This window comes from Pezoporus flaviventris, unplaced genomic scaffold, assembly GCF_033815535.1.
Source record: "Pezoporus flaviventris isolate CSIRO_AGI_PZ_B2104156 unplaced genomic scaffold, CSIRO_AGI_Pfla_v1 ptg000083l, whole genome shotgun sequence".
Lineage (NCBI taxonomy): Eukaryota > Metazoa > Chordata > Aves > Psittaciformes > Psittacidae > Pezoporus > Pezoporus flaviventris.
Window position 1 is genome coordinate 5,909,996 of NW_026892631.1, and position 27,320 is coordinate 5,937,315.

General features: G+C 40.5%; 1 protein-coding gene across 1 annotated transcript in view; it reads left to right on the plus strand.

Moving 5' to 3' along the window:
• The window catches only part of ALK (ALK receptor tyrosine kinase), a 316,033-nt gene that overhangs the window by 197,646 nt on the left and 91,067 nt on the right, over nt 1-27,320 (plus strand). Inside the window, exon 5 of the mRNA XM_061475364.1 lies at nt 11,514-11,641. Within this exon, the coding sequence (XP_061331348.1) occupies nt 11,514-11,641 (128 nt within the window). The remainder of the gene's footprint in view (nt 1-11,513; nt 11,642-27,320) is intronic.

Below are 27,320 nucleotides of genomic sequence, written 5' to 3' on the forward strand. Positions count from 1 at the left end.
GAGATGGAGTTACTGATTAAAACACAATTGCTGCCAGCCCATTGCTCATCCCTTCATATCCCACAGACTCAGGCAGCTTTAACCTCCTAGGCTAGAGTTTGGTATGTACTGAGGCAGTTTACCCATAAAAACAGGAGCACCTGAAGTGCTAATTACCCAGGAGCTGGTTCATCCAAGAATAAGCTGAAACTGCACAAAACCTTTAAGCAAGGCAGAGGCAAGGGCCACTGTGGTCCACAGGCTGGTTTTTATTCAACAGTATTGATTGTTCTTGGCAGATACGGAGCCTGAGAGCTTTGTGGTTATGTTTGTTAGGGAAAATAGAGGTCATTGTGAGACTTGGAGGGTCAATAAATCTGAATTTTGATGCAAAAGGCAAAATCCTTCTCTGAAGCAAGCACTCGGGCAGCCCTTGTGGCAAAGCAGGGAGGGAGGAAAGAAAGGGCTGGAAAGTTTGCTGTCTTTCCTATCAGCTTGTAGCACTCTGATTATGTCGTATTCTTTTCAGGAGATGAGGAACAGCAAGGAAACAGGCCTAGAAGATATTACATTGAAAAAGCCTCTTGATGTGATATGAAAGAGATGATTAGTGTCAGGAAACGCAGCCTTGGTGTTGCTACCCAGTTTATGCTACCAGTAGGTGAGTCGGCAATAAGTACCCTGCATGGATGCTTGGCATACCTGCAGCCTTTGCTGAAGTACTCAAAGGTTGTTGTGGGTTCAGATAGCAAACTCATCCTTTTTCAGTTTCATTTTCATGTTCAAAATAGGGTTTAAGTCAGACCTTAGGAATGGGGCCTGAATTAATTTGGGCTTTTTCACTGAGCAGGGTGTTGTTAACTTAATGAAGCTTTATGGTATCCTTGGTTCCCAAATACACTTTTTTACACCTGGATTCACAGAAATGTCACAGTGTTTCTAGAGTCACACTAAAATATCATAGCAGGGACCATTCTCCCCATTTCTTCATTGCCAGGGAATCATGGGATGGTTTTCTTTCCAGCCTCTGCCTAATGTTTGAGCTTGCAAGTGAGACTTGCTCTTTGAGGCCAGGCTCATGTTTCTGAGCTTTCCAGGTTGCTGCAGTGCCTGGGCTCCTTCCCAGAATGGTGTCTAGAGGCAAGAGCTATCCCACCAAATGGTATTGAATTTCAATTGATGACTACTTGAATTTAAAAAACAGTTTAATGTGATACTGAGACAAACAGCATTGGCAGGACTGCTGTGGTTTGCAAATGCACGAAAAGGTCTAGGTATTTTCTTTATCAGTAAACTCTAAAAATACTCATCATGTTTTCGTGCTATTTTAAAATTACTGTTCAAAACCACCTTCAATTTCATCGACAATATTAAGACAAGGAAATAAGCTTCTTGGTTTAGGTACCTCTTTCTTTAACTGTGAGGAGCCAGGAAATTATACTAGAGCACCTTGTGGAGTATGTTCTCTATGCATGTTCCCTGTCAAGGCTTGTCTTATTTATGCTCAAAGGAAGTGTGTATAGCAAGTGTTGAGACTACCAGGCAAACGTATGTTGAGCTAAATCAAACATCTCTATGCTCTGGCGAGTTTTGATCCTGGATAGTGGCTTAAACTTACATTTCCAGGCAGCAACAGATATGGTTGGCTTCTCTCAGATTCCCTTCCGAATGTTCAGCGTGGCCTGCTATGATTCTGTTTCTCAAGAATATCCAATACCAAATGAGGGGTATTAGATCAGTGGCTCAGTACATGTGATAAAAATTAGACTTGAGTGTAGGCAGCATTTCTTCTATTTGGACATTCATAGCAGATGTTATTGTCGTATGTTCTGGACAAGGTAAGATGGTGAGGACATTGTTATCAACTGAGAGCATCGCTCTGGCTGCTGCTATGCTGAAAGCTGTGCAAACTTCACTTTCATGGTGTTTCCCTTGCTAAAGGTGACATTTCAGTTGTGAAGTGACGTGGTCTTTCTGACTTCTGACGTGCCACTTGCTCTGACAAGTAGATGCTAGCCTCCCAAGTTCCAGTTCTTTGAGCACACTGACCAGGTGATGGTTTTGTTAAGAACCAAGAGAGTGACTATCTTTCTTCATTCAAAGTTGAGCTGTACAATTCAAAGGCCCTTTCCTCAACAGGGTAACTCTTAGAATACCTGCTATGTAAGCAGTAATGGACACAACCTTTCTGCATTCCAAGCCTCATCTTTCCCCATTCGGGTGCTTCCTAAATGTATGAAGGAAGCAAATTAAATTGGAAGTTGTTCGTCGGAAAGTCCATCTTTCTTCTTCATCCTTGCAATTTCCTCTCATGTCACCACTCACTTATGTATAGGCACCCCTTGCTTATGTACAGACATCTTCTGTATGGTACAGTTTTATGGGAGACATATATATATATTTTTTTTTTCATTATATTTGATTTAGAGGGTAGGTGTATATGAGATGTTAGGAAGAAATCTTCCCTGTGAAGGTGCCGAGGCCGTGGCACAGGGTGCCCAGAGAAGCTGTGGCTGCCCCATCCCTGGCAGTGTTCAAGGCCAGGTTGGACGGGGCTTGGAGCAACCTGGTCTAGTGGAAGATGTCCCTGCCCATGGCAGGGGGTTGGAACTGAGAGAGCTTTAAGGTTACTTCCAACCCAAACGATGTCATGATTCTGATTTTGCACTGCCCATAGCACACCCCATACCCAATGCAGTCATGGGCTTACCTCTGTGCTGCAGGCAAACACTGTGAACAGCTGTAGTTATGGTGATATTTGCTGAGGATTATCTGCCAGCCTTTTTGGTTTCTGGGAATCTTTGAAATCCAGTCAGGCAATTTTTTTTTCCAGCCAGACAGCTTTATATGGGGTTTGATTTTAGGAACCTCTCACAGGAGGTTTGGGACTGTCTTATAGTGGGCAGGAATGCCTGAAGTAGATGTCCTGTAAATCCTTCTGAACCTTATGATCCAGACAGTCCTTTATCTAGTCCTTAATCTTCTTTTGAATATACTGATACCTTATTTTGAAGTTTAGGTTATTAAAGCTGCTAAATAATTGCAACATATCCCTAAAGAATACAGAGTTATCCTTAAAGAGAACAGCTGTTCTCTTAAGTAAATCCTTCCCTCTCATCTGATCTTTCAGCCTTTGAACCTAAAATACTTCATGGATTTTTTTCCACCATGTAGATGGTGAGCAGCACAATAGTTGTACTTCCCTTTAGCCGTGCTGTGAGGAGCCATTGCTGAGTGCTAAGGTAAAAATCCCACTTTAATCAGTCTCCAGACATGGCTATTGAGAACTCAGTTCCTGGAGAACAACATGTTGCCACTACTCTTCCGTTTGAAAAGACAGCCTGTGTTTCTGAAGCCTTCCCTGTACTTGACTGTAATTAAGATTAGATTTTTTACTTTCAGTATTCAAATAAAAAATGAAAGCTGCTCTCTGGCACACCTAAGCAGTGCCGCATGTTGGGCTGAAAGTTGAAATTTCCTTTTGAAACTCAAAGACAATTAAATTACTCCCAAAGCACAAAATTCAATTACCCTCATCAGAAGCAGCATGATGCAGTGGATTAGGACATAGGAATAAGAATTGGGAAACTTTATCCTTCATCCTAGTTCTACCATCTAGTTATTGACTAGATGAGTCTTACAACCTTCCTGTGCCTCCTTTTGACCCACCTGAAAAATGAGGTGTTTGATTCCTTTGCTAAAGGGCTGTGAGGTCTGTAGAAGTATCTAAAGATGTAATGGTTTCTGTGGATGTGAAGCATTCATGGGATTGCTTTGGCTTACATGCTGCCAGCAGTTATTGCAATTTGGTTTCATACAGTGAAACCTCATTTTTTGGCAGTGCTAGTTCCATTACAGGAAGTGTAATCAAGCTTATCTGCAAACAGGGAGAGGACTACAAGAGGAGGTGACACTAAAGAGCCACTGTACCTCAGAAAAGTATGCTGAGCTCTTCTTTTCACATCAGTTTTGATGCCACGTCGTGGATAAGATTACTAATCGTAGCATCCCAGGAGTGCCTCAAAATATGAACTTTCTCGAGAGGTGGAAGAAAGTTCCACTTTTCATGGTTTAACTGGGGAACAGAAAGGAAAGTTCTGTGCTAGGTGAACATATTCCTCTGTGGAAGCTCTTTAGCTCTATTGTATTTTCATTTGCAGTAGTCTCTTAACCCTGCCATTTTTAGTGGGTTATGTTCTAGTGCAAAGATGCCAGATTACTCTGTTGGAAAGACTCTTGCCCTCCACCATAATACATCATTTCATTGTCTTTGAATCCCTCTGCAGTTCTGTGCTCTTTCCTCCAAGGCCTCTGTCTGTATTAAATTCCATTACAAGATTCTCATTTGTAATCACGAGAACTAGATTTAATTGCTGATTCAATTCTTTACAGCACTCAAATGGATGTCTTCCCATTTTCAAACGTGGGAATTTACTTTAACCAGGTTAGTAAAGCAAAATCTTTGTAACAGTGATTTTTCAAAGTGACACTCAGGAAGTAGTTACAAAAAAAAAAGTTATTACTTTAAACTCTGTGAAAGTTAAGAGGAAAAACAGGTATTTGCTTTTTTGTTGGTATGTTTTATCTTCTGCCATTTTAATAAATTTGCCCATGTGGAGTAGTCGTGTTGTGGTCTTATAGGATGCTCTAAATATAGGAGGAGATTCTATTACCAATGCAAACTTTCATTGTTACCTAAGAATAAGTGTAACAGAATAATATCCTTTATGGGCTACTTGTGTCTCACTGAAACCTAAAGCAGTTTCTGCCAGATTGTGATATAGAATCATAGAATCAGCAAGGTTAGAAAAGACTTTTAATATCATCGCATCCAACTGTTGCCTAGCACTGCCAAGGCCACCACTAAACCATGTCACCGAGAGCCTCATCTACACGGTTTGTGGACACTTCCAGGGACAGTGACTCCGCTACTGTCCTGGGCAGCCTGTTTCAATGCTTGACTGACCTTTGGAGAAGAAATCGTTCCCAATATCCAGTCGAAACCTTCCCTGGCAGAGCTTGAGGCTGTTTCCTCTTGTCCTATCACTTGTTCCCTGGGACAAGAGACCTGCCACCTTCTGGCTCCATCTCCCCAGTTGTCCAGCTCTCAGTAGAGCAGCTGCGCAGAAGAGCCCAGCATCACAATCTTAAAAGAAAGGTAGAGTTAGCTTCCTTCCCAGCACGTGTGAGGCCATGTCATTGCAGCCTGAAGCCCAGATTTTGATGGTCTCCTGTTCCAGGGAAGGAACAGACACACTGTGTCTGACTCATCGATCAAACCTAGCAGAATTACAGAGTATTTTCTATGGGCAGTGGTGGTGTTATTAGTTTATCTTGGAAGCATTAAAAGAGTAAAAGGAAAGAAAATAATTACAATTATTTAATCTTTGTAGTGTGAGGGAAGGGCGGAGAAGCATTCTTGAAACCAGTCACAGGAATGTTAAAGGTCTGCTCCAGTGACACTAATAAAGGTCTTAACTGTATTTAAGTGTTCTGTCTTGCTTACGCAAAAAGCCATGGAGAAGGGTACAAAGACCACTGGCATTAAATCAATAGGAGAAAATGTATACCATTTTTCTTTTTCTTACTAACTAGAATGAGGCATGAGCAAGAGAGTTTGCACTGCAGGCTTTCACATCAAGAATTATCCCCTTAATGCTAAGTAAACTCTTGCATTAAAATACAGTACCTTTATTTGTTGCTATTTTAGAAGGTAGATCTTTCTCAAGACTGCATCATCATGTGTCAAGTTCAGGCTCTGATGTCTTTTAAGTAATTTTAAGATCAGGAAATGGATATTAATTCAAAGTTGATGGTTAAAATTAATTACGAGACAGTGTATTGTGTCGTTTAAACTAATGAGAAGAATTTACACAGCCTCATGGGTCATTTTGTTTTCTCCTTTTGTCTCTTAGAATTGTATGGACTTCTTGAAAGCATTTTTTCATTTGCTTTTTGCTGCAGCCTGAAAAGGTCTAGTCTGGTTCTTCCTTTTTGCAGTGCCCATTGATTGCTGAAGGAAAAGAAAGTCTGGAGCAGTATGGAGGCGATATTAAAACCTGTTATAAACTCCTGTATAACAGTGCAGTGGCATGTGAGATGGAGAAAGTTACATTCTTTCACCAATTCATCTAGTAAAGGGGAAAAATTCTCTTTTGGATTCCTTCTGATAGTTTTTAATTCTGCCCTTAACAAGGTTTCATTCTCAAAAATGAGCTTCTAATTTTCTCCCTACCTTTATCGGGTCACAGGTGGATTTTGATGTGAAATACTCTGATGCGGCTGCTGTTACTGCTATTTAAGTTTGTTATCCCTCAAAGACTGCTGAATCTTTTACCGAAGAGATAAAACTAAGTTCTTGTCAAGATAGATTGTGCTTTCCTCCCAGGCATACCATGATAAGTTTTGGTAACAATAGGAATGTTTTAGATGGGAGAGAGCCTGGACCTGGAGAAATAAAATTACACAGTAACTCAAGTTAGGTATGAGAATTCTATTACATTCCACGGGGTTTTTTTCTGTGGCAAGTGGAGATGAGAGAGCAAAATGCAGCTTGTATTTGGAGAGCTTTTTTCGTAAGGAGAGGAGATAGTTTGAGGTTCGTTTCTTCCCTCAGCCTCCTGTTAATAGCTGCTGGGAGTGCACATGCTGAATTGTGACCCAGGAGGGGCCATGCAGCTCTCCATTTCCCATGCCACAGCTCAAATGCATTTTGGCCTCATTTACTATATCCAAGACAACAGGATTTAAGTTTGCTTCTTTGGTTTTTCATAATTGTTTCCATACTCTTCTCATACATCAAAGACTTTTGCTTTCAAATTGGCCTCTAAATGTGAGAAAGCAGTGGCTTGACCCAAGCTAGGCTGGGATAGTGTTCTGGGTGAAACTTAACTTATGCCTAGGGGCTGGTGTAAACCTACAGCGCACTGTACTGAAGGTGGCAATACAGGCGATGAGGCTGGCTGATAGCAAGGAAATTAATTCTACCTTCCAGATGTAGATGGATGTCACAAAGATGGTTGCTGTATATGGCATGTCAAGTCCCAGACCTTGCTGGAATTGAACATTTTGAAACCTCTCTTTAGCAGAATGAAAGAGCACCCATTGAGTATGTGGGTGTTAACTGGATTCAAAATCACTTATCCATGAAGACAGGCAAATGCAGGGTGCAAGTGTTCTGGGTTGAGATTTTACTTGTGAGTTCTAGTAGTTTATTAGTGCTGGCATTACTCAGAGGAGCATACAAAATGGCATCTAAAGCATTAGTGTATTGATTTGAATTAATCAGGAATGTGCTCCTCCTGGAGCTACACACTGCAGGAACAACCAAAGAGTGTCTGAACTATAGATATCACTTGGAAATTAAGTTTCCATGAAAACTGGATTATGGCTTCTGAAACTGGGTAACTACATGTGAAATAGAAGCCAGGGAGCAAAACCTGGTACCTGGCAAATTGAGTCCTGGACGGGAGGTTTAACAAAGGTTAAGTAACAGAGAAGTGCTCTGGTTTGCTCGGGATCTAACGTGTAACCCTCACACGGCTGTGCGAGGCCCAGCGTGGGGAAAAACAAACTGTGTTCAGGTCTGTCAGATGCATTTTCTGTTTCTGAGAAAACCAGTACAGCCTTGTAAGAGAAACCCTGGGTGTTGCTTAGGCTTTCTTTTAAGCAATGAATTCTCTTTAGATAATATACCCAGGTCTGAACTTTTCTGAAGTTTGTAAATACTTGAATCTAGGATTTTGAGCTGCTCTGTTACTGAAGACCACAGTGTTATTAGTTTCTGTCCAAATCTCATTATACTGCAGATTAAAGCCATCTGAACCAACTTCTTTCTTAGTGTAACTTCAGTGAAGGTCCTGTTGGGTGCATCTGGCTTGCTGTATAAAGACACTGAGCAGTGCCTAAACAATGCAGTATAACATGTTGCTGTACAGCATAAAGGCTTAAATTAAAATGTTAAACTGTGGTCTTTTTTATTGCTTGAGGCAGTATCTAGAGTGATTATCATGGTCATTATAGCTAGTGGCGTGGTAAAAAAGGGTTTTGCTGTTGAAGGCTGTGTCAAGATGATAGCTACGCGTGCAGTAACTGGTGACTTTGCCCTTGCAGTTGTCAGCTTACCAGGCTGATTCATCACTCTGTAGAGTGCTTGGAGGTTACACAGAGGATAACAGGAGCGATCTGTTATCTGCTGTAATTTGCTTTTGGGACCCACGTTTCACAGAATTGCAAAATGGTCGAGGTTTGAAGGAACCTCTGAGATTGACTAGGCCAACTTCCCTGCTCAGTGCAGGGTGAACTAAAACAGGCTAACCAGGGCCATATCAGGTTTTGAATATCTCCAGGCACTCCAGATGTGTCTCCCCAGCGTTGAATGGAGAGGAAGAATCATCCCAGTGCAGCCCAGGAAGCTATTTTCCTTCCTTGCCACTGGGGACGTATTGCTAGCTCATGTTCAGCATTTGTCCACTAGGACCCACGAGTCTTGCAAAGGCACTTTCCAGGCTGTGCTGGTGCTTGGGGTGGTTCCTTCCCAGAGGCAGCATTTTGCAGTTCCCTTTGAACTTTATGAGGTTCTTGTTGGCCCGGATTTCCAGCCAAAGGCCCCTCTCAGTGGTAGCCCAACCATCCTCTGTATCAAACACTCCTCCCAGGTTGACTGGAAGCTTGCTGATGGTGCAGTCTGTGCCATTATCCAGGTCATTAATGAGGCCAGAAGACATTATTGGCCCTACTTTTGGCCCAGAGATCTACCACTAGTGATTGTCAGAGGTATACCACTAGTGACTGGCCTCCAGCTGCACTTTGTACCACTGATGATAACCCTCTAAGCCTGGCAGTTCAGCCAGTTTTCAGTTCACCTCACTGTCCACTCCTATAGTCTGTACTTCCATCCTTATCTCGCTGAGGATAGGATGGGACACAGCACTGAAAACATTGCTAAAGTCAACGTAAGCAACATCCACTGTTCCCCTCATTAACCAAGCCGATCTTCTTGGCACAGAAAGCTATCAGGTTGGTTAAGTATGCTTTATGAAGAGGTTCTACATGTAATATTTCCCCAAATATCTCAAAATATAAAAAAGAGACTGAAGTGATTGCTGAAACGTTTTCTAAAATTAGATTTGTAACTTGTAGGCCTCTAATACAAATTTAATAAAGCTACTACTGCTTAACATGTAATGCGTATCTTTTATGCTGAAGTAGATCTTGCTGCTGCCAGGTAGCCTTCACTATGGGTCTGTTAGATACAGGGTATTATATGGAAAGGTCTGGAGATCAGAGACCTCGTTCTGCCACGGAATGACAGTAGGATCGACTCCCATCCAAATTTGGCTGTGGGTCTCTACTACCCAGTGGCTGTTTTTAATGTCCCTGATAAATCCAGCAGTTAGCATAATCTTTAGTTTATTTATTTTTGTGTCGCTGAAGAAAGAGGCTGATAGTTGGGATTTCTTTTCACCTGAATCTTTGCCCCTCAGGCAGCCTATTGTAGGAATTTGTACCACAAAATGTGAGTGTATTTTGTAATGAATCTGGACTTGAGTGAGTCTGCCTTTTCCAATCATGCATTGTGGTGATATAAAATACCTGCCTGGCAACCACTCTGGGAGTTAATAAAGTTTCTGTGGTAAACTATGAGAGGCCTGAGAATTTCAAACTAAAGTTATTGCACCAGTAACTCAGAAAAGCAATTCCTAAAACTCCTGGCGCATTTATCCAGAGGGTTAGCAGTAGCACAGAAATGGAAATCATTGTTGAGAGCCACAGCGCACTTGGAATTAAAATCCATCAGTCTTCTGAAGCTGAGGAGAACGATTTTCATGACATACAGATGCTTCTGTATTTCATAATCAAAATTAAATCTAGGGTGGATTTCTACTCTATTTGTAGGGAAATTCAAATCTTTTAATCCCTATAATATGCCTAACTTGAGATGACATGAAAAGAAATAACACAGAAGCTAAGCATTTAAAGTACTCTTGATGCTTTACTTAATTTCATTCCAGTAACAGCAGATTTATCTAGTGGCGAAGGAGGACAGAAAGAGAGTGAGGATGCCAACATCCCCTTCCGGAAGCAGGAGCCTTGAGCATAGAAATCAGAAGATGAGATGTGGGAATGAAAACAAGTGTAAACAAAAAATGAAACTTAGCAGTCTAGTTTCACTTTTCTTGCCGAAAAAGGAGGGAGGAAGAAACCAAGTAAATCATTAAAAAGCAGTGTTTGTTTTCGAGTTGCAAGTTGGACTGTGTTAGCTGTTGGCAGGGTCCTTATGCAGCTCCTGCTGAGGACTTTTCTGCAGGTCCTTAACATACCTGTTGGCAGCTTACTTGCCTGCTGGGAAATTTGGCCGCTTCAGCAGCGTATAATGACACTGTTGTGTCCCTGATGAGATAAACATGGAGCAAAGTATTTTAGCAGGTAGCAGTACAGGATCTGCGATTTGGGATTGAGTCATGCTTGTAGCACGCACAAGTGATGGTTGGTTGGTGCAGATGTCATTCACGTATGTTGTTGTAGATCCTGTCAGAAGTGTGTCTTAACCTGATAGCATCCAGATCTTGACATACTTTTGGAAAAAGAGGTTTTTGTTATGGATGCCACATAAACTGTGTAGTTTCTTGTGTTCAGAACATCTGTTCCAGTGGGTTCTCTTCCCCAAGAAAAATGTGTTCTTGTGCACAGCCCATGTATAAGCACAAACCCGTAAAGCACGGGATGATGCCTTCTCGTGTCTCGGAGTAAATTACGCTCTGACAGACTTCTTGTTCTCATTTACTCTTGGCAGCAAGCAGACTAAATTGAAACACTTGGAGCATTGATGTAAATCTCCAGGGTTGCTAATCCTAATCCAGTTCCTTAGGTCCTTAATTAACTTGGTAGGACTTTGTTTGCTTGGGAGCCATGGGGGAGGAGGAAGAAATGAGAGGAGGAGAAAAGGCATGTTTTAGTTGTAGTGCTTCATGCAGGTGTGGATGTTCCAGCCAGCTGCATGAGGAGCAAAGCATGTTACCTCAACCAGCCACACGGTGGTGGGAATTACAGCTATTGTGTAAATCCTGGAGACTGGCTTATTGCCTGAGAGATTAAGAAACTTTACCTCCTGAGAAGCAGGAGGAGTGATATTTAGAGGGGATATGCATGTGCAGTGCAGATTCCACAGCTTGCTTCGCAAAGAAAGCAGAGAAGGTTAGGAGGTTAGGCTTCTTTTTAAACAGCAGGCAGACATGTGTGAGAAATCTGAGAGCACGGAAGTGTGACAGAAGAAAGCAATAAGCTACTGCTTAGTTGGGTTTTCCGCACCTTGACTGGGTGAAAATCTTGGTGCTTAGAGGCTTGCTGTTGCGAAATCCATGGGAGGGAAAGGCCCTGACCATGGAGCACCGCGAGGGGAGTGAACGTTGTGGTAGGAGGCATGCTATGACTAGTTCTGTGTGGAGCTGCAGCTTGGGGGGATGTGGTCCCTGTAAAGTAGCCTTTCTTACTGCTCTTCTTTGTTCTTTCCTCTCACTGTATGGTGAGACCAGATGGGTGCTGCTTCAAAGGAGAGTTGGACATCTAGAGAAACCATTTCGGATCTCAGTGGAGTATGTTGCTCATGGGAACAAGAGCATAGCGGCTATAGATTCCTTTGCGATGAAGAACTGCAGTACAGGTAATGTAGAGTATTTTATTGCCTCTAGCTCACAGTCTTTTGATCTCTTTCTGGAGAGGAGCATGATTCCTGGCTGTTAGAGAACCTTCACAGAATTAAGGCTTCTTGTCAAATCAGCTATTTGATTGTGATGGCTGTAGACCTTCTGGATAACAAATTTCAGGGTTGTGTTTTTAAACAACAGTTGAAAACTTGATTCTAATAAACGTTTCTTTGGCTGTGTTCCAAAGCAGCTATTGCTGAGTAACCCCTAATAGCTCAGTGTAGTGCATGGAAGTTTAATAGTGGGCAACCTTAGTGGGGGTTACTTCTTTAAATACAAGCTCCATTACCAATTCAAGTATGTAAATCTAGTGCTTCATGCCAGAAACAGCTGCATTTTAGTTTTGCCAGCTTTATGGAGCTTGTGAATCATACTGAAATCTTTAGGTGGAGTGTCAGTGAAGAATATTATTACTTACAGCACTTAACATACTACCTTTTGTCCATCTTATTTATTTGGAGTTCTGCTGAGCTGAGATGTATATCTTCCTTTTCAGTCTGTGTGGGACAGGGAAATATGCTGGAGAATGTGTTATTTTGGTTATTCACATTGCTGTCCACAAAGGTCAATTGTATTAAGGGGTTCATTGCACTGTCCATACATGAAGGTGATCCCTAAGCTCCAGCAAGGAATAGCCTGACATTGTGTGGAAAGCGCAAGGCATGTCAGACAGGAAGAACCTGTTCTGCTGCTGATGTACGGAACACATCTTGGTAGCTCCTAAGGCTGAGGAGAAAGTATTTCAACTCCCCAGAACAAAAAAGTGAATGAGACAGAAATCATTCAAATCCACAGTGCTTTGGAAATTCATTGCAATTTTATGGCAGACTGTGGGAGGTATTCAGCTCCCATGAAGGTACAGGAATTCTTCTCTTGGGAACACTTGAAGGAGAGCCGTAAATGATGGACAGCCAAGTGACAGGATAATGTTAGCTGAGTGAGCTCATACCAATACTGGGCACTGCTCTGCAGATGACAGATGTCGGTTGCTGAGGCTATTAAGACATATTGTGAGCAAAAGAACAAATCTTCCATTTTGTCTACAGATTTGTAGCAATTGGCTACTCCCCTGCTCTGCTCACAGGACATGGTATATGGATAACATAACCAGGGAATAAAACCACTTGTTCCTTTTTCAGTGGGTTGATACCACTAAGCGTTTTACACCCGGCTGAAGATGTGGTGCTGTGTCATTCTGCAAGAACAAAAGTGGTGATGAGCAGCCAAGGGCAGCACTTTAGGCTTAGAGAAAATAAGGAAAGCAATAAGGAAAAATTAATTTAAATCTAATTTTTCTGTGGCTATTAGAAGCTTTCAGGCAGCTTAGCTATTTGATACCTTAATGTCACTAAAACACCTAAAGCATGGGTGAACTTCAGAAAGAAGCATCTGAGAAACAGTAAGAAGCCTACAGCCTAATTTTTCTAAGCCTTTTGAAGATCATAGACACAATTTAAAAATAAATTAAGGTACCTAGACAGGAAAATAGGCAGTCATTTTCATGGATGGATACAGGTTTGGATCTAAATTAGATGCCAACAGGGGTTTGAAGAAGGTAGAAGTTTGATGTTGGGGTTTGCTTTTGAGCATTGAAAATTCCATTTTGTGAGTTCTTTAAACATGGAAAGGTGGGATTTTTATTGCACTTGAACTGGAAAAAAAGTTCGGGTACTGATAAAATTCTGAATTCTAAATCTAAGAATTCTGGATTCATATTCCATCTAACTGAAAATTGTTGAGTTGAAACATAACTATCATTTCAGTGTCTTAATGGTGCTCCATATTTCCCTTTCTTTATTCAATTGTGCAGAAGATTAGAAAATCAAAGTGATCTGTCGTTCGGATATCTTCATTTTTTCCCAATTCCCATTATATAATGCTTCTTGATTGGCTTAGCTTGATAGAAAAAAGGAAAGTCCTAACATATTGAGGGGTTTCCTTTGGTTTTGGTTGTTTATGTGGGTTGTGGGGTTTTGATTAGGGTTTTTTGATTTTTTTTTGGGGGGGGCGGGAGGGGGGTGGTGAGGGTTGGGTTTTTTTTTGGGTTCTGTTGGGTTTTTTTTTCTGCTCAGGATAGGCCAAAAGTTTATTTGGTGCATCTTTTATCATTGCTGTAGCTCATCACCACCATTCTTGTCATGCACTCCATCCTCTGGCTTTAATTCTTATAGGGCTTGTTAGCCCTTGACATGTGTAAGTGCTTTTGGTTTTATTACAGAAAGTTCCTGAGCCCTAGGATTAGATTCTGATCAGAAAGCCCCTTCAGTCAATAGAAAGGCTGCTTGGAACTTTATAGGTTTTGGATCAGGACAGTTAAACAGGTAGCATTACCCAGCGTCCTACAGCCAATTGACTTTCAGTTACTGTCTTAAATGTGAAACAGATTGTGTTTATCAGTGTGTAAAACCTAAACTATTGATTATCTAATTTTCTTTCTTACAACTTACTATTAAATAAGTGCCATCTCTAAAGCAAAAAAAGGAATAAATAGAAAATGATAATTGCAGAGAAGTAATATATTAATTTAATAATGCAGGTTAAGAATTTGTTCCTTCTGCAAGTGAAGTAATTATTATGGTGGCATCTGATAGTTGATGGCTATTTCTAGTAATAAAAATAGAGTTCATTTCCTAAGTAATGTATTGACTTATTAATGATATTTAATGGGTTTCCTACTGATTTTTTTACTGCAGTTGTAAATGAATTAATTTGCTACCCTATTTCCAAAAGTCTTAATTAAAGTACTTAGTAGTAAGCACAAGTAAATGACAAGACATTGTTTTACTTAGCAGTGTTTGATTTACCAGTTAGAAGTAACTTTTAAAGTAAGGGGCATGGAGATCAAATGTTTCTAAAACGTGTTAAAGGTTTAATGATGCTCTGAGGCTGTTAAAAGCAGTTATTTCAGACATTCAGCCTGTGCAAGAGGAAGCACTTAGCTTTCAAGTTTTCGACCTCAGTAAGCAACATAAAAACCATATTTATTTTGAAGAGGAAGAGACAGTGTAGTGTTGATTAAGTTAATGGTTCTGTCTACTCAGCAATAGCATTTTTCAGTAGCTACTGAAAGTACATAGAAACACACTCATCGCCTTCAGAGTTGGTAAATAGTTAGTTCTGTAATGATCTCATGGTTGTACATATGCAGATTCCTGAGAGTTGAAGTTAAGGTTGTGCTAACAGCAAAATCCGTGAGGACCTCTCAAGAAAGGAAGAATTTTGAAGAATTGAAGGTGATTTTGGTGGGAAAAGATAGGGAGGGAAGAGTACAAATATGGGCTTGCAACACATATGGAGAAATATGAGCAACTGTTAGGTAGACTTTTTCATGATTCCGTTGGATAAATCATCTAGCAACAGATTTATGCATCAACTGCAGGAAATCAATAAGGGCTTTCTCCAGACGGGATTACTTACGTATGTGAATCATTACAGAAATCATGGTTTTGTATATCCGGCCAAAACCTGAATATATATCATTTTGGTTTTCCCACATAGGCTCACTTTCCGCAGTTTGTCGTATAAATTAATTTGCTGACAGGATGTTGTGGTTAGCTGAACTTAACAAAATACCAGTGAGGCCCTTTTCAAAATGAATTCTTGATGCTGCCTACTGGAAAATTGCCTGGAAAAGTGAACATCTTTGGAACCGAGAGCAGAAATAATATCAGTGTATCTAATAGAAACATAGAAGAGCCCAGGTTGGAAAGGAGCTCAAATGATCTGCTTGTGGGATAGGGAGCCTAAGTGAGATTATCTGGCACCCTGTCCCACTGCATCTTGAAAACCTCCAGTAATGGGATCTCTACCACATCCCTGGGGATGTTGTTCCAGTGATTGTTCTCACAGGTTTCTAATTGAAGTCCCACATGACACAAAGCTAATTTAGACACTAATAATTAATAATTCACAAAGAATTTTGTGTAACTTTTAAGAAAGTTTCACTTGAATAAAATTGCAAGATGTTTCCAGAAGATTTATGAAGCAACTAACTTAATGGTGTTGATAATTTTTAATTATTAATTATTTGCTTAGTTGTAATTATGGGACATTGGAGAGGAGACATATCCCTTCAGTGGAGCCAACAGTGTCATCTTACATGGTCTGGAGATCCACCACTGCCCAGAAATTCAGGGGACCAGGTGAACACAGCAATGACCACAGTCAGTATTGTGCCTTTCTTATAAAACCAAAAAATGGACATGATTAACAGAAAGAAGGTACTCTGAAATTACAGAAGTCGTTGTCTCTATTTGAGGTTTAGGACCGACATTTGCCATAATACTTATTTGGTCTATCCAGGTCATTTCCATGTATAAGAAGCTGGAAAACTTCCTTTGTGGTTAAAGAGTTTACGAAGCCAGAGGATAGATCCAGAATTAATTGAAGTCAGTGGGAGTTATTCAGCATGACTGGATTAAATCCTGATTATCCTTCATTTGAAAAAAATAAATATATAAATGAGGCAAATTGGCAGCATTTTCCTTGAAGTGGCCTGTGCTGTTTATGCAGTTCCACTGAGCTGGTTTTCCCGTGGAGTTAATTTCAGTAAATAGGCATTTGGACAAGCCTTACTATTTTAAGAATATTTGCCTCCAAATTCCTTGGCAACCACCTTTCTCTCCATTCACCTCTGCTCTCCCGTGAAGTATGACTGATTTACTCTGACTTCAGGTTGTGTGCCAGAAAACCATCCCTAACTGGTAGTGTTTTAATCCTCTAGGTATCTTGTGTTGGAGGAAAAAAAGCTGCCTCGCAGATGAGTGGGGTGGCTGTAGGGAAGTTAAATCATTTTAAGATAGTTCCAAAGTGAAAATTAGTTCACTTGTGGTTTGTGCCCATTTAAGTAGAATAAATTTAATGCGCTTGTTATGGGGCTTATCTTTGTTTTCATTTTTCATCTTTTTCAAATTAAGTTATAGTAACACTAGGAATAAAAAATTAAGCAAATTTAGTCTTAATATTGCTTCTAGAAAAGGCACAGTAACTCAATTAGTGGTAGAGTAGCTTCTTACAGTAATGAATTAGTGATTATGCATTTCTGTTGCTGACTGTGAGTGCCTACTTTTTGTGGAGCCAAATTTAGACAGTGATGGTTATGTTAAATAGTCTATTTAGAACATTAGTGTACTCACTAAAGGCAGGGGAGGGGGGAAATGAACCCAAGTGTCTAGAGCATTTGGTTTTCATAGGTCTCTCATGTACCTTGGTGAGTGGGACCTAGTGTTCTGTTGTTTTATTTAGTAATCGACTGATGGTGTATGTGGGGTTTTTAAGATATGAGGAAGGGAGTTTATAAAGAAATCTTTAAGACGGTGGAACAAAGCTTATAATTTGGTCTTTGAAACTGATGCCTTCATACAGAAAGTGGAGAGGCTGGATGGAATCTGCCACAGCAGGACCCAGTGTAGGTGTTTCTTAGACAATCTTGCCAGAGTGGGCAGGTTCATCTAACTCTAATTGAAAAAAAGGTTAGGTGATTTGGGTTAAGAAACAGCATTGAGAAATCTCAGCCTTGAAAATCCAAAGCCTTTATAACCAGAAGAGAAGGGCCTGCTCAAAGGAGGTACTGGAAACTTGAGAGACTCTGAAAATCCCTCAGTTCCCCTGCAAATGTTGGCAGTTGTGTATCTTAAGTACTTTTTAACACCTTGAAGAATTGGCCAATACATTATCTTTTTAATGCTTTATATGATTTTTATCCTGACCTTCTCCCTTAATTAAGGCTTATTTCAACAGGGGAACCATTGATTCAGTGAAAGAAAATGAACTCTGTAATCTGCTTTCCCCAAATTGAACTTATTTTTATTACTATTAATTGCTGCCACTTAGTTCTTGTGATGTTTTAACTGCTTTGATTTATTGAAACAATCATAGCATTCACTATTATCACTTGAGAAATGGGGAGGACAATGATGATTTGCAGATGACCCAATGATTTTAAACCGGTATTACTCCAGATGCAAAGATTTATGCAAGCTGATTCCATTGTGTCAGTAGATGACAGTCTTATCTCTCCCTTTTTCTATTCATAATAAACCCCTACATTTCAAAAGACTGCTGGCCTGTAACAAAGGGTGTGCAGAACCTTGATTTTGCTCTGAGTTTTGTTTTATATAGATCCATGAAGGTCCGTGTTAGCTGTAGGAAAGGGTTTTAATTTAAACAGGACTTATGTTTGAAGATGTTAAGACCTGGCTGTGCAACTTGATTCATGCTTGTGAAGAATGACAATGGTCTTTGAGAAGAGGTGAAAGACAGCAGGGAAGCTTCGAAAGTTAGAACAGAAGAGGGAGATGATCAAGCAAAAAGGGTAGGAGTCAGACTGCACGAGCAAAGGAATAAATCAGAGGGAGAGATGAGGAAAGGAGAGATGGCACTAAACCAGTAACACTGGAACAAATGACAGGATATCAGGCAGGAATAATTGGTGTAGATAGTAGAAGGGATTAAAGCATTTAACAAGTTAGAAAGGAATTGGAGTAAACATTTACAATCCAATTAATTAACTAGAGCAATCAAACTTAATCAGATAGCCACTCAGTCACCAAGACTGAACTATCTAGGGGGATAATCTGTTGAACTGGCAAAGAAACCAAGTAGGACTGAGGGAAATTCAGCAAATTGTGAAAACTGAATGAAATGCAAAAGAATTGATAATTAACATTTAAACTTATCAAATGCAAAGGTAAATATGTGGGATGTTCAGGAGGAAGCTAGTCCCTTTTTCTGGCATGACTCAGCAGAGCCTGAGGGGGCACTGATGAGCAAAGTAGAAGATGAAGAGCAAGAATAAAATGATGGGACAAGGAGGAGAGAAGATTTTCTCTGTGTGCTTCCAGGTTGTAGAAGATTAGATAATGACAGAAGCAAGAATCTTATTTTTCTAAAAGCCTGTGTGTGTGTCATACCAACACTGGTTCTGAGGCACCACTGCTCTTCAGTGGTGCAACGCATAAAGGATTGAGGACAGAACTCCCTTTACCACAGTGAAGCATTCTTTAGAGTTTGGCTCAGGGCATTTCTATACCTCAGGGCTTATCTTGTTCAGTTGTTATCAGGTTCAGCTTGTTCTCTCTGCGTCTAAGAGGTCTCATTGCACGTCTGCCCTAGTCTTGCTGTAAGACCCAGTCCTGTTCTTCTCTTTCCTTGTCCCAAACCTTCCTCTTTCTGCCTCAGGGAGCTCTGCTTGCTTTGTCATGCTGTTTTGTTTGTGCATGGTCTCCTGCAGCCTTGCTTAGCAAACCAATCACTGCAGCAAACCACAGGCATTGCTTAATAATTCTGCACTGTGTGTACCATGGGAGAGGTGTGGTACATTGGTGTCAGCGGTGATGGACACAGTGAAGTAGATGCTCTGCAACAGAACAACTGAAACCAAAAAGCCTTGACCTTGTAATTCCAAATCAAATGCATAATACATAAATAGAAATACCATAACCTGATGCACTGATTTTTCCCTGAAAAATTTAAGGGGGACCAAAGTTTTTTGAAAAGGAGTGCATGCCCTTTCAAAAATTGAGACATTTTTTATGCTGTATTTGGAAACTCACAACCAGTAGCTGTGCATCAGAATCTCAGCCAGGATCATTAAACCTGTATGTGGAGATCCTTATACTTTGAAGTAATGAAAAACATGGGGAAAGAGAGGAACTTTGAAAAGCTGCCAAGGGACTTAGGAGAACAAATTAATGGGAACCACGCTCCTTAGTCCCCCAGGAGTTTTCAAAAATGCCATCATTACTGAATTGCACTGAGGATGTGAGGCTGAGAAAGGGCAGACTGTGCACCATGCTTCCACGGAGGCAGTTTTATGGAGTACCTCCATAAATGAGGCATACAGGGCTTTTATGAATTGAGCCTTTGAAAGCCCTGCTAGTAACGCATATTGATCCTGAAGTCACACACGGATGACAAGGTATTAAATTACAGTCAGGTTTTATTGCATGAAAGAAATTTTAAGAATACCTTTCCCCCCCATTTCTTTAAATGATTGCCAGCTGAAGTGCTGAAGTTTTGTACAACTGGGAGATTGCAAGCACTTAAATGAGTCAGCTGGATTCTGGGTCCAGTCCCACGCTGAAGTGTATTGTTCATGGGGCATGATTGATGAAGCATCAGGAGATTTGTAAGCAAAATAAGAGGTTTGAAAATGTTTTTCAAATCTACAAGGAAATATAATTTAGTCAACTCTCACAGAGAGATTTATCATGTTCCAAAAATAATATCAGTGCTGGATTTCTTATTTGATGTGAATAGAGATGAACAAAGCTATTATTTTGATACATAAAAACTTTGAGGGTTGAGAGGCAGTCTGTCTGGTTCTGTGAGATGATGGGTTGTGGCATACTGGAATCTAAGCTGTTTTGATTGATTTATATGAGCCACAATCTAGAGTAAATGATTCTGTGGAGACTACAGCCAAATATTCCATGCACTTACATCTAATTTATGTACTGGATTTTTAAGATGTCATTTAAAGCTGTAAGCAATGACTGCATAAATCCAGCATCATGTTACACGGTACCAGAAGAACCTGTTAATATGAAAAGGATCTCAATATTTCTGTAACATTATCGGACTACAGAAAGTCAATGTTGACTCTTTAAGCATCTCATGGCATAACAGTGTATGTACATGTGGTTATGAACAGATGTTAATGAAACCATAACAAAAATAAAGTAAGCGGTCCAAGATCAGAAACACTAAATGTAAAGTTTGGGCAATCATATTAATTCATCAGGCACTTTTATTGGAGACATCTGTAACAGAACAACAGTAAAGTGACTCACCTGTCTAAAACAATTGCCAAGTGGCTTAAACAGCAAAGTAATGGAAGTATTTACTGAATGCAAGCTATTTCCTTAAATAGAGGAAGTGAGTAACACTGAAGTTACTTGAGCGGAGCTTCTGGTATCAAAACTTGTAAAGCACATTGCACATCATCCTGTTTATTGCTGAAGCTTGAACTCCTTGTATCAGTTGAGGATCTGCCCCTATATATTTATCAAAGCTTTTGGAAAAGGAGGAGCCAAACAAGACAAATCACTGATTTGGACTTCACTTTGTGTCATTGCTGGGCTCTTCAGAGCCAACAGAAGAGTTTGGTAGAGGAGTTGGGTTTAAGTTGGAGCTTTTCTTTCATTGTAGGTAAAGGAGGCTGGAGCTGACACTTAGTGTTTGCAATGATACATGTTACTATAAAGCTACATTGATTTTTTTAATTTAAATTGGATTGCAAAGTGCACTTTGTACAAAGCATGTTTTCTAAAAATATAACTTAAAACTGATTAAGAAAAGTTAGAAATGAAAATAAGCTTCCTTATGTTGGAAAAAAGTTCACTCCAGGAAACGTTTGAACTGGTCATCTTTGCACAGAGTGCTTTGCAGTGGCCTTCTATGCTTATGGTGTTTTTCTTCTATTTCCTTCTAATTTCATCTTTGGAGTACCTCCAACTTCCTTTGCTCCCAAGTGAAATCAGGCAATTTCTCTCATTTGGACAAGCCTATTCCCTAAAGGGAAAGCCCTTTAGTCGTAAAACATTCCTCCCTATCTAATCTCACCATGAAATCTTTAGGGCAATAATTTCTCCGTTGGAAGTTTAGATTGTGGCAAGTAGGCTTCATTTTAATTGTTGATTTGTGGAATGTGGGCTAATATGTGACTTTGCGTGGCTCCCCTTAAATGATAATAAATGTGCTTCTATTTGCTGCTTCTGTTACTAGCAGTTCCAGACATCAGCAGTGTCTATAATGCATTACAGTTGCCTTTCTCAAGTACAATAGCTGTTAGAGCATTTTCCGGTTCATATTGTTTTGGGTTTTTTTTGACTTTTTGAGTAAACAGTACATTTCTTTCCTGGACAATTAAGGTAATTGCTGAAATGAAACTAAAGTGTCACGACCAGGCAGGATGCCACCAAATGGAAGTCAGTCAAGCAAAATAACTCCTCCTGCCCTGCAAGCCCAGAGTGACACTGTTCTGTAAATACTACAGAGGAGTTTATTACTGCTTCCACTTACTCATATTGCTGTACCATCACAGAGGAGTCTGGTCTGTGCTGTGCACTGAATACAGGCAAAGGAGAAAGAAATGAGATGGTGAATTCCTTACCACAGAGGCAAGCAGCATCAGAAGAGTTAAGATGAGAAAGGCCCTTTGGCTGGGCTGTAGTGAATGAGCATTAGATTAGCTGACATGTGGGGTAGAATTAGTTGGGAGGAAATGGGAACAATTTTAAGTAGCCCTTTCATCAATCCTAGAAACATTAGAGAAGTAGTGAGTGAACAGAAGGAGGCCATTTGTGGCAGCAGCAATAACCAGCGGGTTACTGGTGCATCTCTGACATGTTTAAGTTGAGAGATTTGACTGATGAAACAGGAAAGCATAGCCTTGCTGTCAGCTTTGAGTTTTCAGCTAATGCTGGACGTTGCCAAAGCTGAGACCATGTTGGTATAGTTGTGTGCTGTCCCTGGAGACTCCTCTTTAGGAAATTGCACTTATTCTAAAAGTTACTCGGGCAGGGAGCTTGGTCAGGGGAGAGCTGCTGTGTTTGCCTAAGGAATCTTGCTATACTGGTGTGGGTTTTGCTAAATGCCAAGTGTTCATAAAGAGTGGGTAGGAAAGACATGAGGTGAAACAAAGACAGCTTTCCTTTCCAGTTTACAAAGCCAAGCACCGGACTTGTCCCTTTATTTCTTTATTGTGATAGTGTATAGGAGACCTCTTTTTTTGACACAGCTATGTTCTGATGATGCTGGCTGCTTTTCTTAGCATTTGAGCAAAGGCCAGAAGACACTTTCTGTGGATAGGAAACAAACTCCAACTTGCAGAGCTAATTCCCAAGCAGTTCAGCATGATTTTCAGTCTAGACCTCAACTGAACTGTCAGGGAATAAAATCTGTATAATAAACCAGTCATCTAATTCACAACATCACGGGATTCAATCTCCCTAGGCAAGATTTAGTTCAGACATTCATGTGGCTTTGTTGTATGAAGTTAGACAAGGTGGTATTCATCTCTCATGACTTCAGCCATCTGAAAGGTAGGCATCATGTCAAAGCTAGTCTCTGTGGCCCCTTTTTAGTCATCAGAGAGAAAAAGAGGCACTTCAGAGAGCAATTAATTCCACCTTTAACATCATAGCAGCATCAGAGTGTCAGAACAAGGACAATGCTTTGCTTGAAGAATTGTAGACCTGAATTTCTAACAGAACTATCCTTTTAAAGCCAGTGGGTGCTTTCATACCTGTATTCAATAAAGTCTGCTCACCAATTCCTCACTTTCAAATGAATAGTGTCAGGCAAGGAAGCTTCAACAGATGGGTTCTCTATTGAACATCCTCCACGCTTACTGGTTAGCATGCTAGATAAATCATTTTATAGTAATTATTTTGCAGGAGTTTATTCAGTCTGTTAGGATAAACCTGGAAAAAAAAATGAAATGGCTGTTGAGTGCAAGATAAATAGCGCTATCCAGGAATACTTTCCAATATCAACAGTACCCAAACAAGCTTCATTCCTGCAGTGTTGATAGGATGATTCCAGTCAAACCTAGAAGCCTATCTGCACTAGAACTAAAACCACCTGCTGTTCTTGGAAACCTGTATACATTATAAACCAGAAATTAGCCTTAGGTTTTTACCCTCTGTAGATATTTTATGAGTGGGTCTAGAAAAGAAGGTATATTTCTAGGAAAAAAAACCCCACAGTTCTTTCACACAGAACATTCAGATACGGGAGTGGTTTGTCAAAAGTAAAGTGGTTGTTGGTAGAAGAGCTACAGCAGAGAACCTTCTAATGGAGCCCTGTAGATCATGTTGCCTCTCTGCATTTGGGTTTGTTTTGTTTTGTTTTTTCCTGTTGTTGTTAACCACATTCCTTTATGGGAGACCTCAATGAAGGCTTTTTGGAAAATCTGCTTAAATTGAGTTGCATTTGGACACTGGATCCCATGCCGCTTTCCAGAGAGCAGTAATAGAAGGTCTGCATTATTTTTCTCAGTTACTTCCTTAGCAGTAGGTGCAATTCCCTCTCTCGCATTATCTTGTTTATTTTTATTACTCTTGTGAGTGACTCTGTCACTTCTGTTTAAGCGGAAGTGGTAACTCAATCCCTTAATAAAGCCTTAAACAACATTGCTTCTAAATGAGGTTAAGATCTATATTATGCGCAGCATTTGTCTTGAACCTTTATTCATCCTACTTCTGCAAGGCTATCTGGTTACGTTGAGGAGTTAGTAATTGTAAGTCCAGTTCCTGGAGATCATTGAGTTCTAGCCTAGATTGTAACTGACAGGACTTCTTAAGCATGGTATGCCATTAAGAATTATGTCAGGGTATTGCTGTTCCGTTATGTTAGCATAATCAGTGTTTCTTCTTTGCTAGGAAAATTTAAAGCAGTTGGTTTTTCTGAACAGAAAACTGTATCGTGGGTTTTGGGGGGTTTATACGTGCATTGTATTTAATAATTTTAAATATTGTTCTGCAGAAAAAGCTGCTATAATTTCCTGCACATAAACATACCCTTTTGTCTCCATCTTTGATTAAAGCAAGGTCCTTCTTGTGTAGTTCTAAATTGAGACAGAATTTCCTCTGGACTTGGGCGTACTTGCAGGTGCTTTTTCCATTCTCCTTGTTTTAGAAGCAGATTTGAGCTGAGTATCTCAGATAAAGACCAAACTGTGTTCACAAATTTTCCCACAGCTGCAGAGGTAGTGGCAGTTAGCAGCCTGATGTTCCACAGAATGCCCTATATCCTCTCTAGAAAAGAGAAAGGGAAATACTCCCTCTTCCAGAAATGGAATAGTAAGAATGGCTTTGCATGGAATAGTAAGAATATTGTCATGTATCAGAATTATCTCACATATTAGAATGACATTTTTTTAAAAGGGACTACAGCATAAGCACCAAGTTGCTCCCCTGCCTTGTAGTACCACTGTATTGTGGCTTTGCTCCTCTAATCTTCAGGCAGGTCACAACAGTCTGTACATGTGTTCATGCAGCCCAGAGAACAGCTGCCACTTGAAAATGAGAGGTTGACAGCAAATCCTGGAGTAGGTAAGAGCTGTTGTTTTGGTCTCACTTGACTGACTTTGCCTGAAATAAATTGGAGAGTACTTGCACATGCTTCTTCACCAGATGACTGGGAGGAAAAGTGGTTCGGAACAGATGGAGGCAATAACCTCTTCTGCCAATTCAGCTAGGGAAGGATGTCTACCTGCAACCAAAGGGACTTACCTGTACCACAGCTACAAATAACTCCAGAATCTCATTACAGTCTCATTAGTGTTGACAACCATGAGATGAATTGTTGTTGCTAAGGCTAGAGCCTCACACTGCCTGGGATTTGTGGAGGGGAATACCTTCACCTGGTGAATTTGTGCCTGTGTAGTTGAAAGTAGTCAGGGTGTGTTGACTCACAGAATAATATCCATTGAAAAGCATGAGATGGGGGGACTCTACCTTGCTTGCGTAGTTACGCAAACCACTTAGAAGAGATCTCGGGGTCTCTCTGTGACGTTTCTCGCTGCAGTTTCTTCAAGCAGCAGATCTGAATTGCACTCAGTGTGTGCAGAACTCAAAAGTGGGTATTTCTTGAAAGCACCTTTTTGGAGAAATAAATCACATGTCTGAAGCATCTCTCCGCCTTCAGATGCGCGTCCATGAAAAAGAACTTGAGTCCAGACTTGGTGCTGGTAGGCTTCTATTGCTATTTTCCACTACACTGAAAGCAATTTCTACTTGAATTCTGGAAATCTGAGCAGTTATTACAGTATCAGGTACTCCAGTGACCAAGTCTGGAAGTAATTTTGGGCAGAAATTGAAAGGCTCTGTTCATAATCTCATCCTACAACTGCAGTAGATACTCAGAGTTTTGCCTGTGGAAAATCTAGTAACTTAACACAGCATCAAAAATGTTTGACACTACATATACGTTGCTGAGTGAAGTTTGTGATATACAATATCTCATGTGAGTTAGCATCTAATTTACTGCATTAATCAGTGAATGCCATATCAGTTTGCAGATTGCATGCAGATCAGTTTAATCTGTCATCTTAATTGTCAGTGAAATTGTTAATGTTGAGTTTACATAAACTGTTTTTCAGGCTGCTTCTCACTGAGGAAGCAGTAGCAGCGTAATACCTCGATAGTGCTCATGTGAAAATCCTGGAGTAGGTGAGGTCATGCCGCTACTCACTGAGGAAGCAGTAGCAGTGTAATACCTCGATAGTGCTCATGTGAAGCTATGCAGGCTTTATGGTGGTTTTTCTCTGCTCTCAAAATCTGAGGTTCCCCAGTTAAATCTATGTTTTTGCTAGTATTTACGTGTTTTAATACATGCCAAGTGCCAAGAATGCTGTCAGTCTTGTCAGTGCTAACACGGTAAAAAGTTGTCTCTTTAATGTGCTGTCTTGAATGAGTAGATTTCAGGGGACAGGCCCAAGCTGAAATGACCCAGGTCTTCCTCAGACCAATGCTGCATTAGCATCTGGTGATGACTTAAGTGATTCTGTCATCCTCTGGGCTCCATGTTTAGTGGTGCACTCAGTATAGCCTTTCACTTGAGAGCCTCTATGTGTACACAAGGATAAGCAGCATCTCCATTTTTAATTTGATCAATAGCAAGTTTCCTGGAGCTCACTGGGGTTTTATTCCAGGTCAGACAGAGTCTTTTGGAGTAATGCAGAGCAAACATTTTTCTTTGCAGGGGACATTTCCATTTTAGATAGCTCTTGAAAATAAGTTGTCTCTTTTCTGTGCAAACAAAAACACGCTATTCACACAGTGCTAGTCTTAAACAATAGCAAGGCCATGTTTTCCCCACAAAGTGTTATCTCCTTCTGTCACGAGAAGAGAGATGGAAGCTTGAGGAAGTTAAGAGACTTATCCAGCGTCACAGTGGAAGAGCCAGTTTGGAAACCCTGCCAGTCAGATTCCCAATTTGATAGGCAGAGTTTCCGAAGGTGATTTGCTAGCAATTCAAGGCCCTTGCACACACAAATGGAGTGCTGGTTTAAAGTACCTCAAAAAATTATGCTGGGCTGCTCTGGTTTGGCTGTTTGTGCTCAGTCCCTGGTTATTTCATTTTTTCTTCCTTTTGTTGGGTATTGGGAAAAGGATGCTAGGTTTTTTATTTCTGAGAATACGCCGGATCATCTGGCAACACAGTCATGGAAACAATCTGGAAAAGACCAAGGGACTACTGTGAGATACCTTTCACTTCTACTTTTTGCTAGCAGAGGCAAAGTTGTCCAGAGCCCCTCCTGGCAGGGTTATCATTGGACTGGACAGGAGAAAGAGATGAAAAATAGGACATATGAGTTCTTGGAGAAGACTTGAACTGCTACATCTGTACTGAAACTGCTTAACACATACTTTGTCACGTCTTGGTTTGCTTAGCTGCCCTATTGTTCTGCTGAAAACTTTGCAGTGGCATTGCCCATAAAGACCTGGCTGCAGTGAGTGCGGAGGCTTCTGAGCTTTCTGACTATGTTACCACTTGTGGGACAGCAGGTCATTGATTTTTATCCCCATTAGATAGGGCAAGGGACTTTTATCATCTCTGTGATACCTCATTGACAGACTGTTTAAAGTTATATTGCTCACTAAAAAGCAGCAGTAATTATCTGTGGGC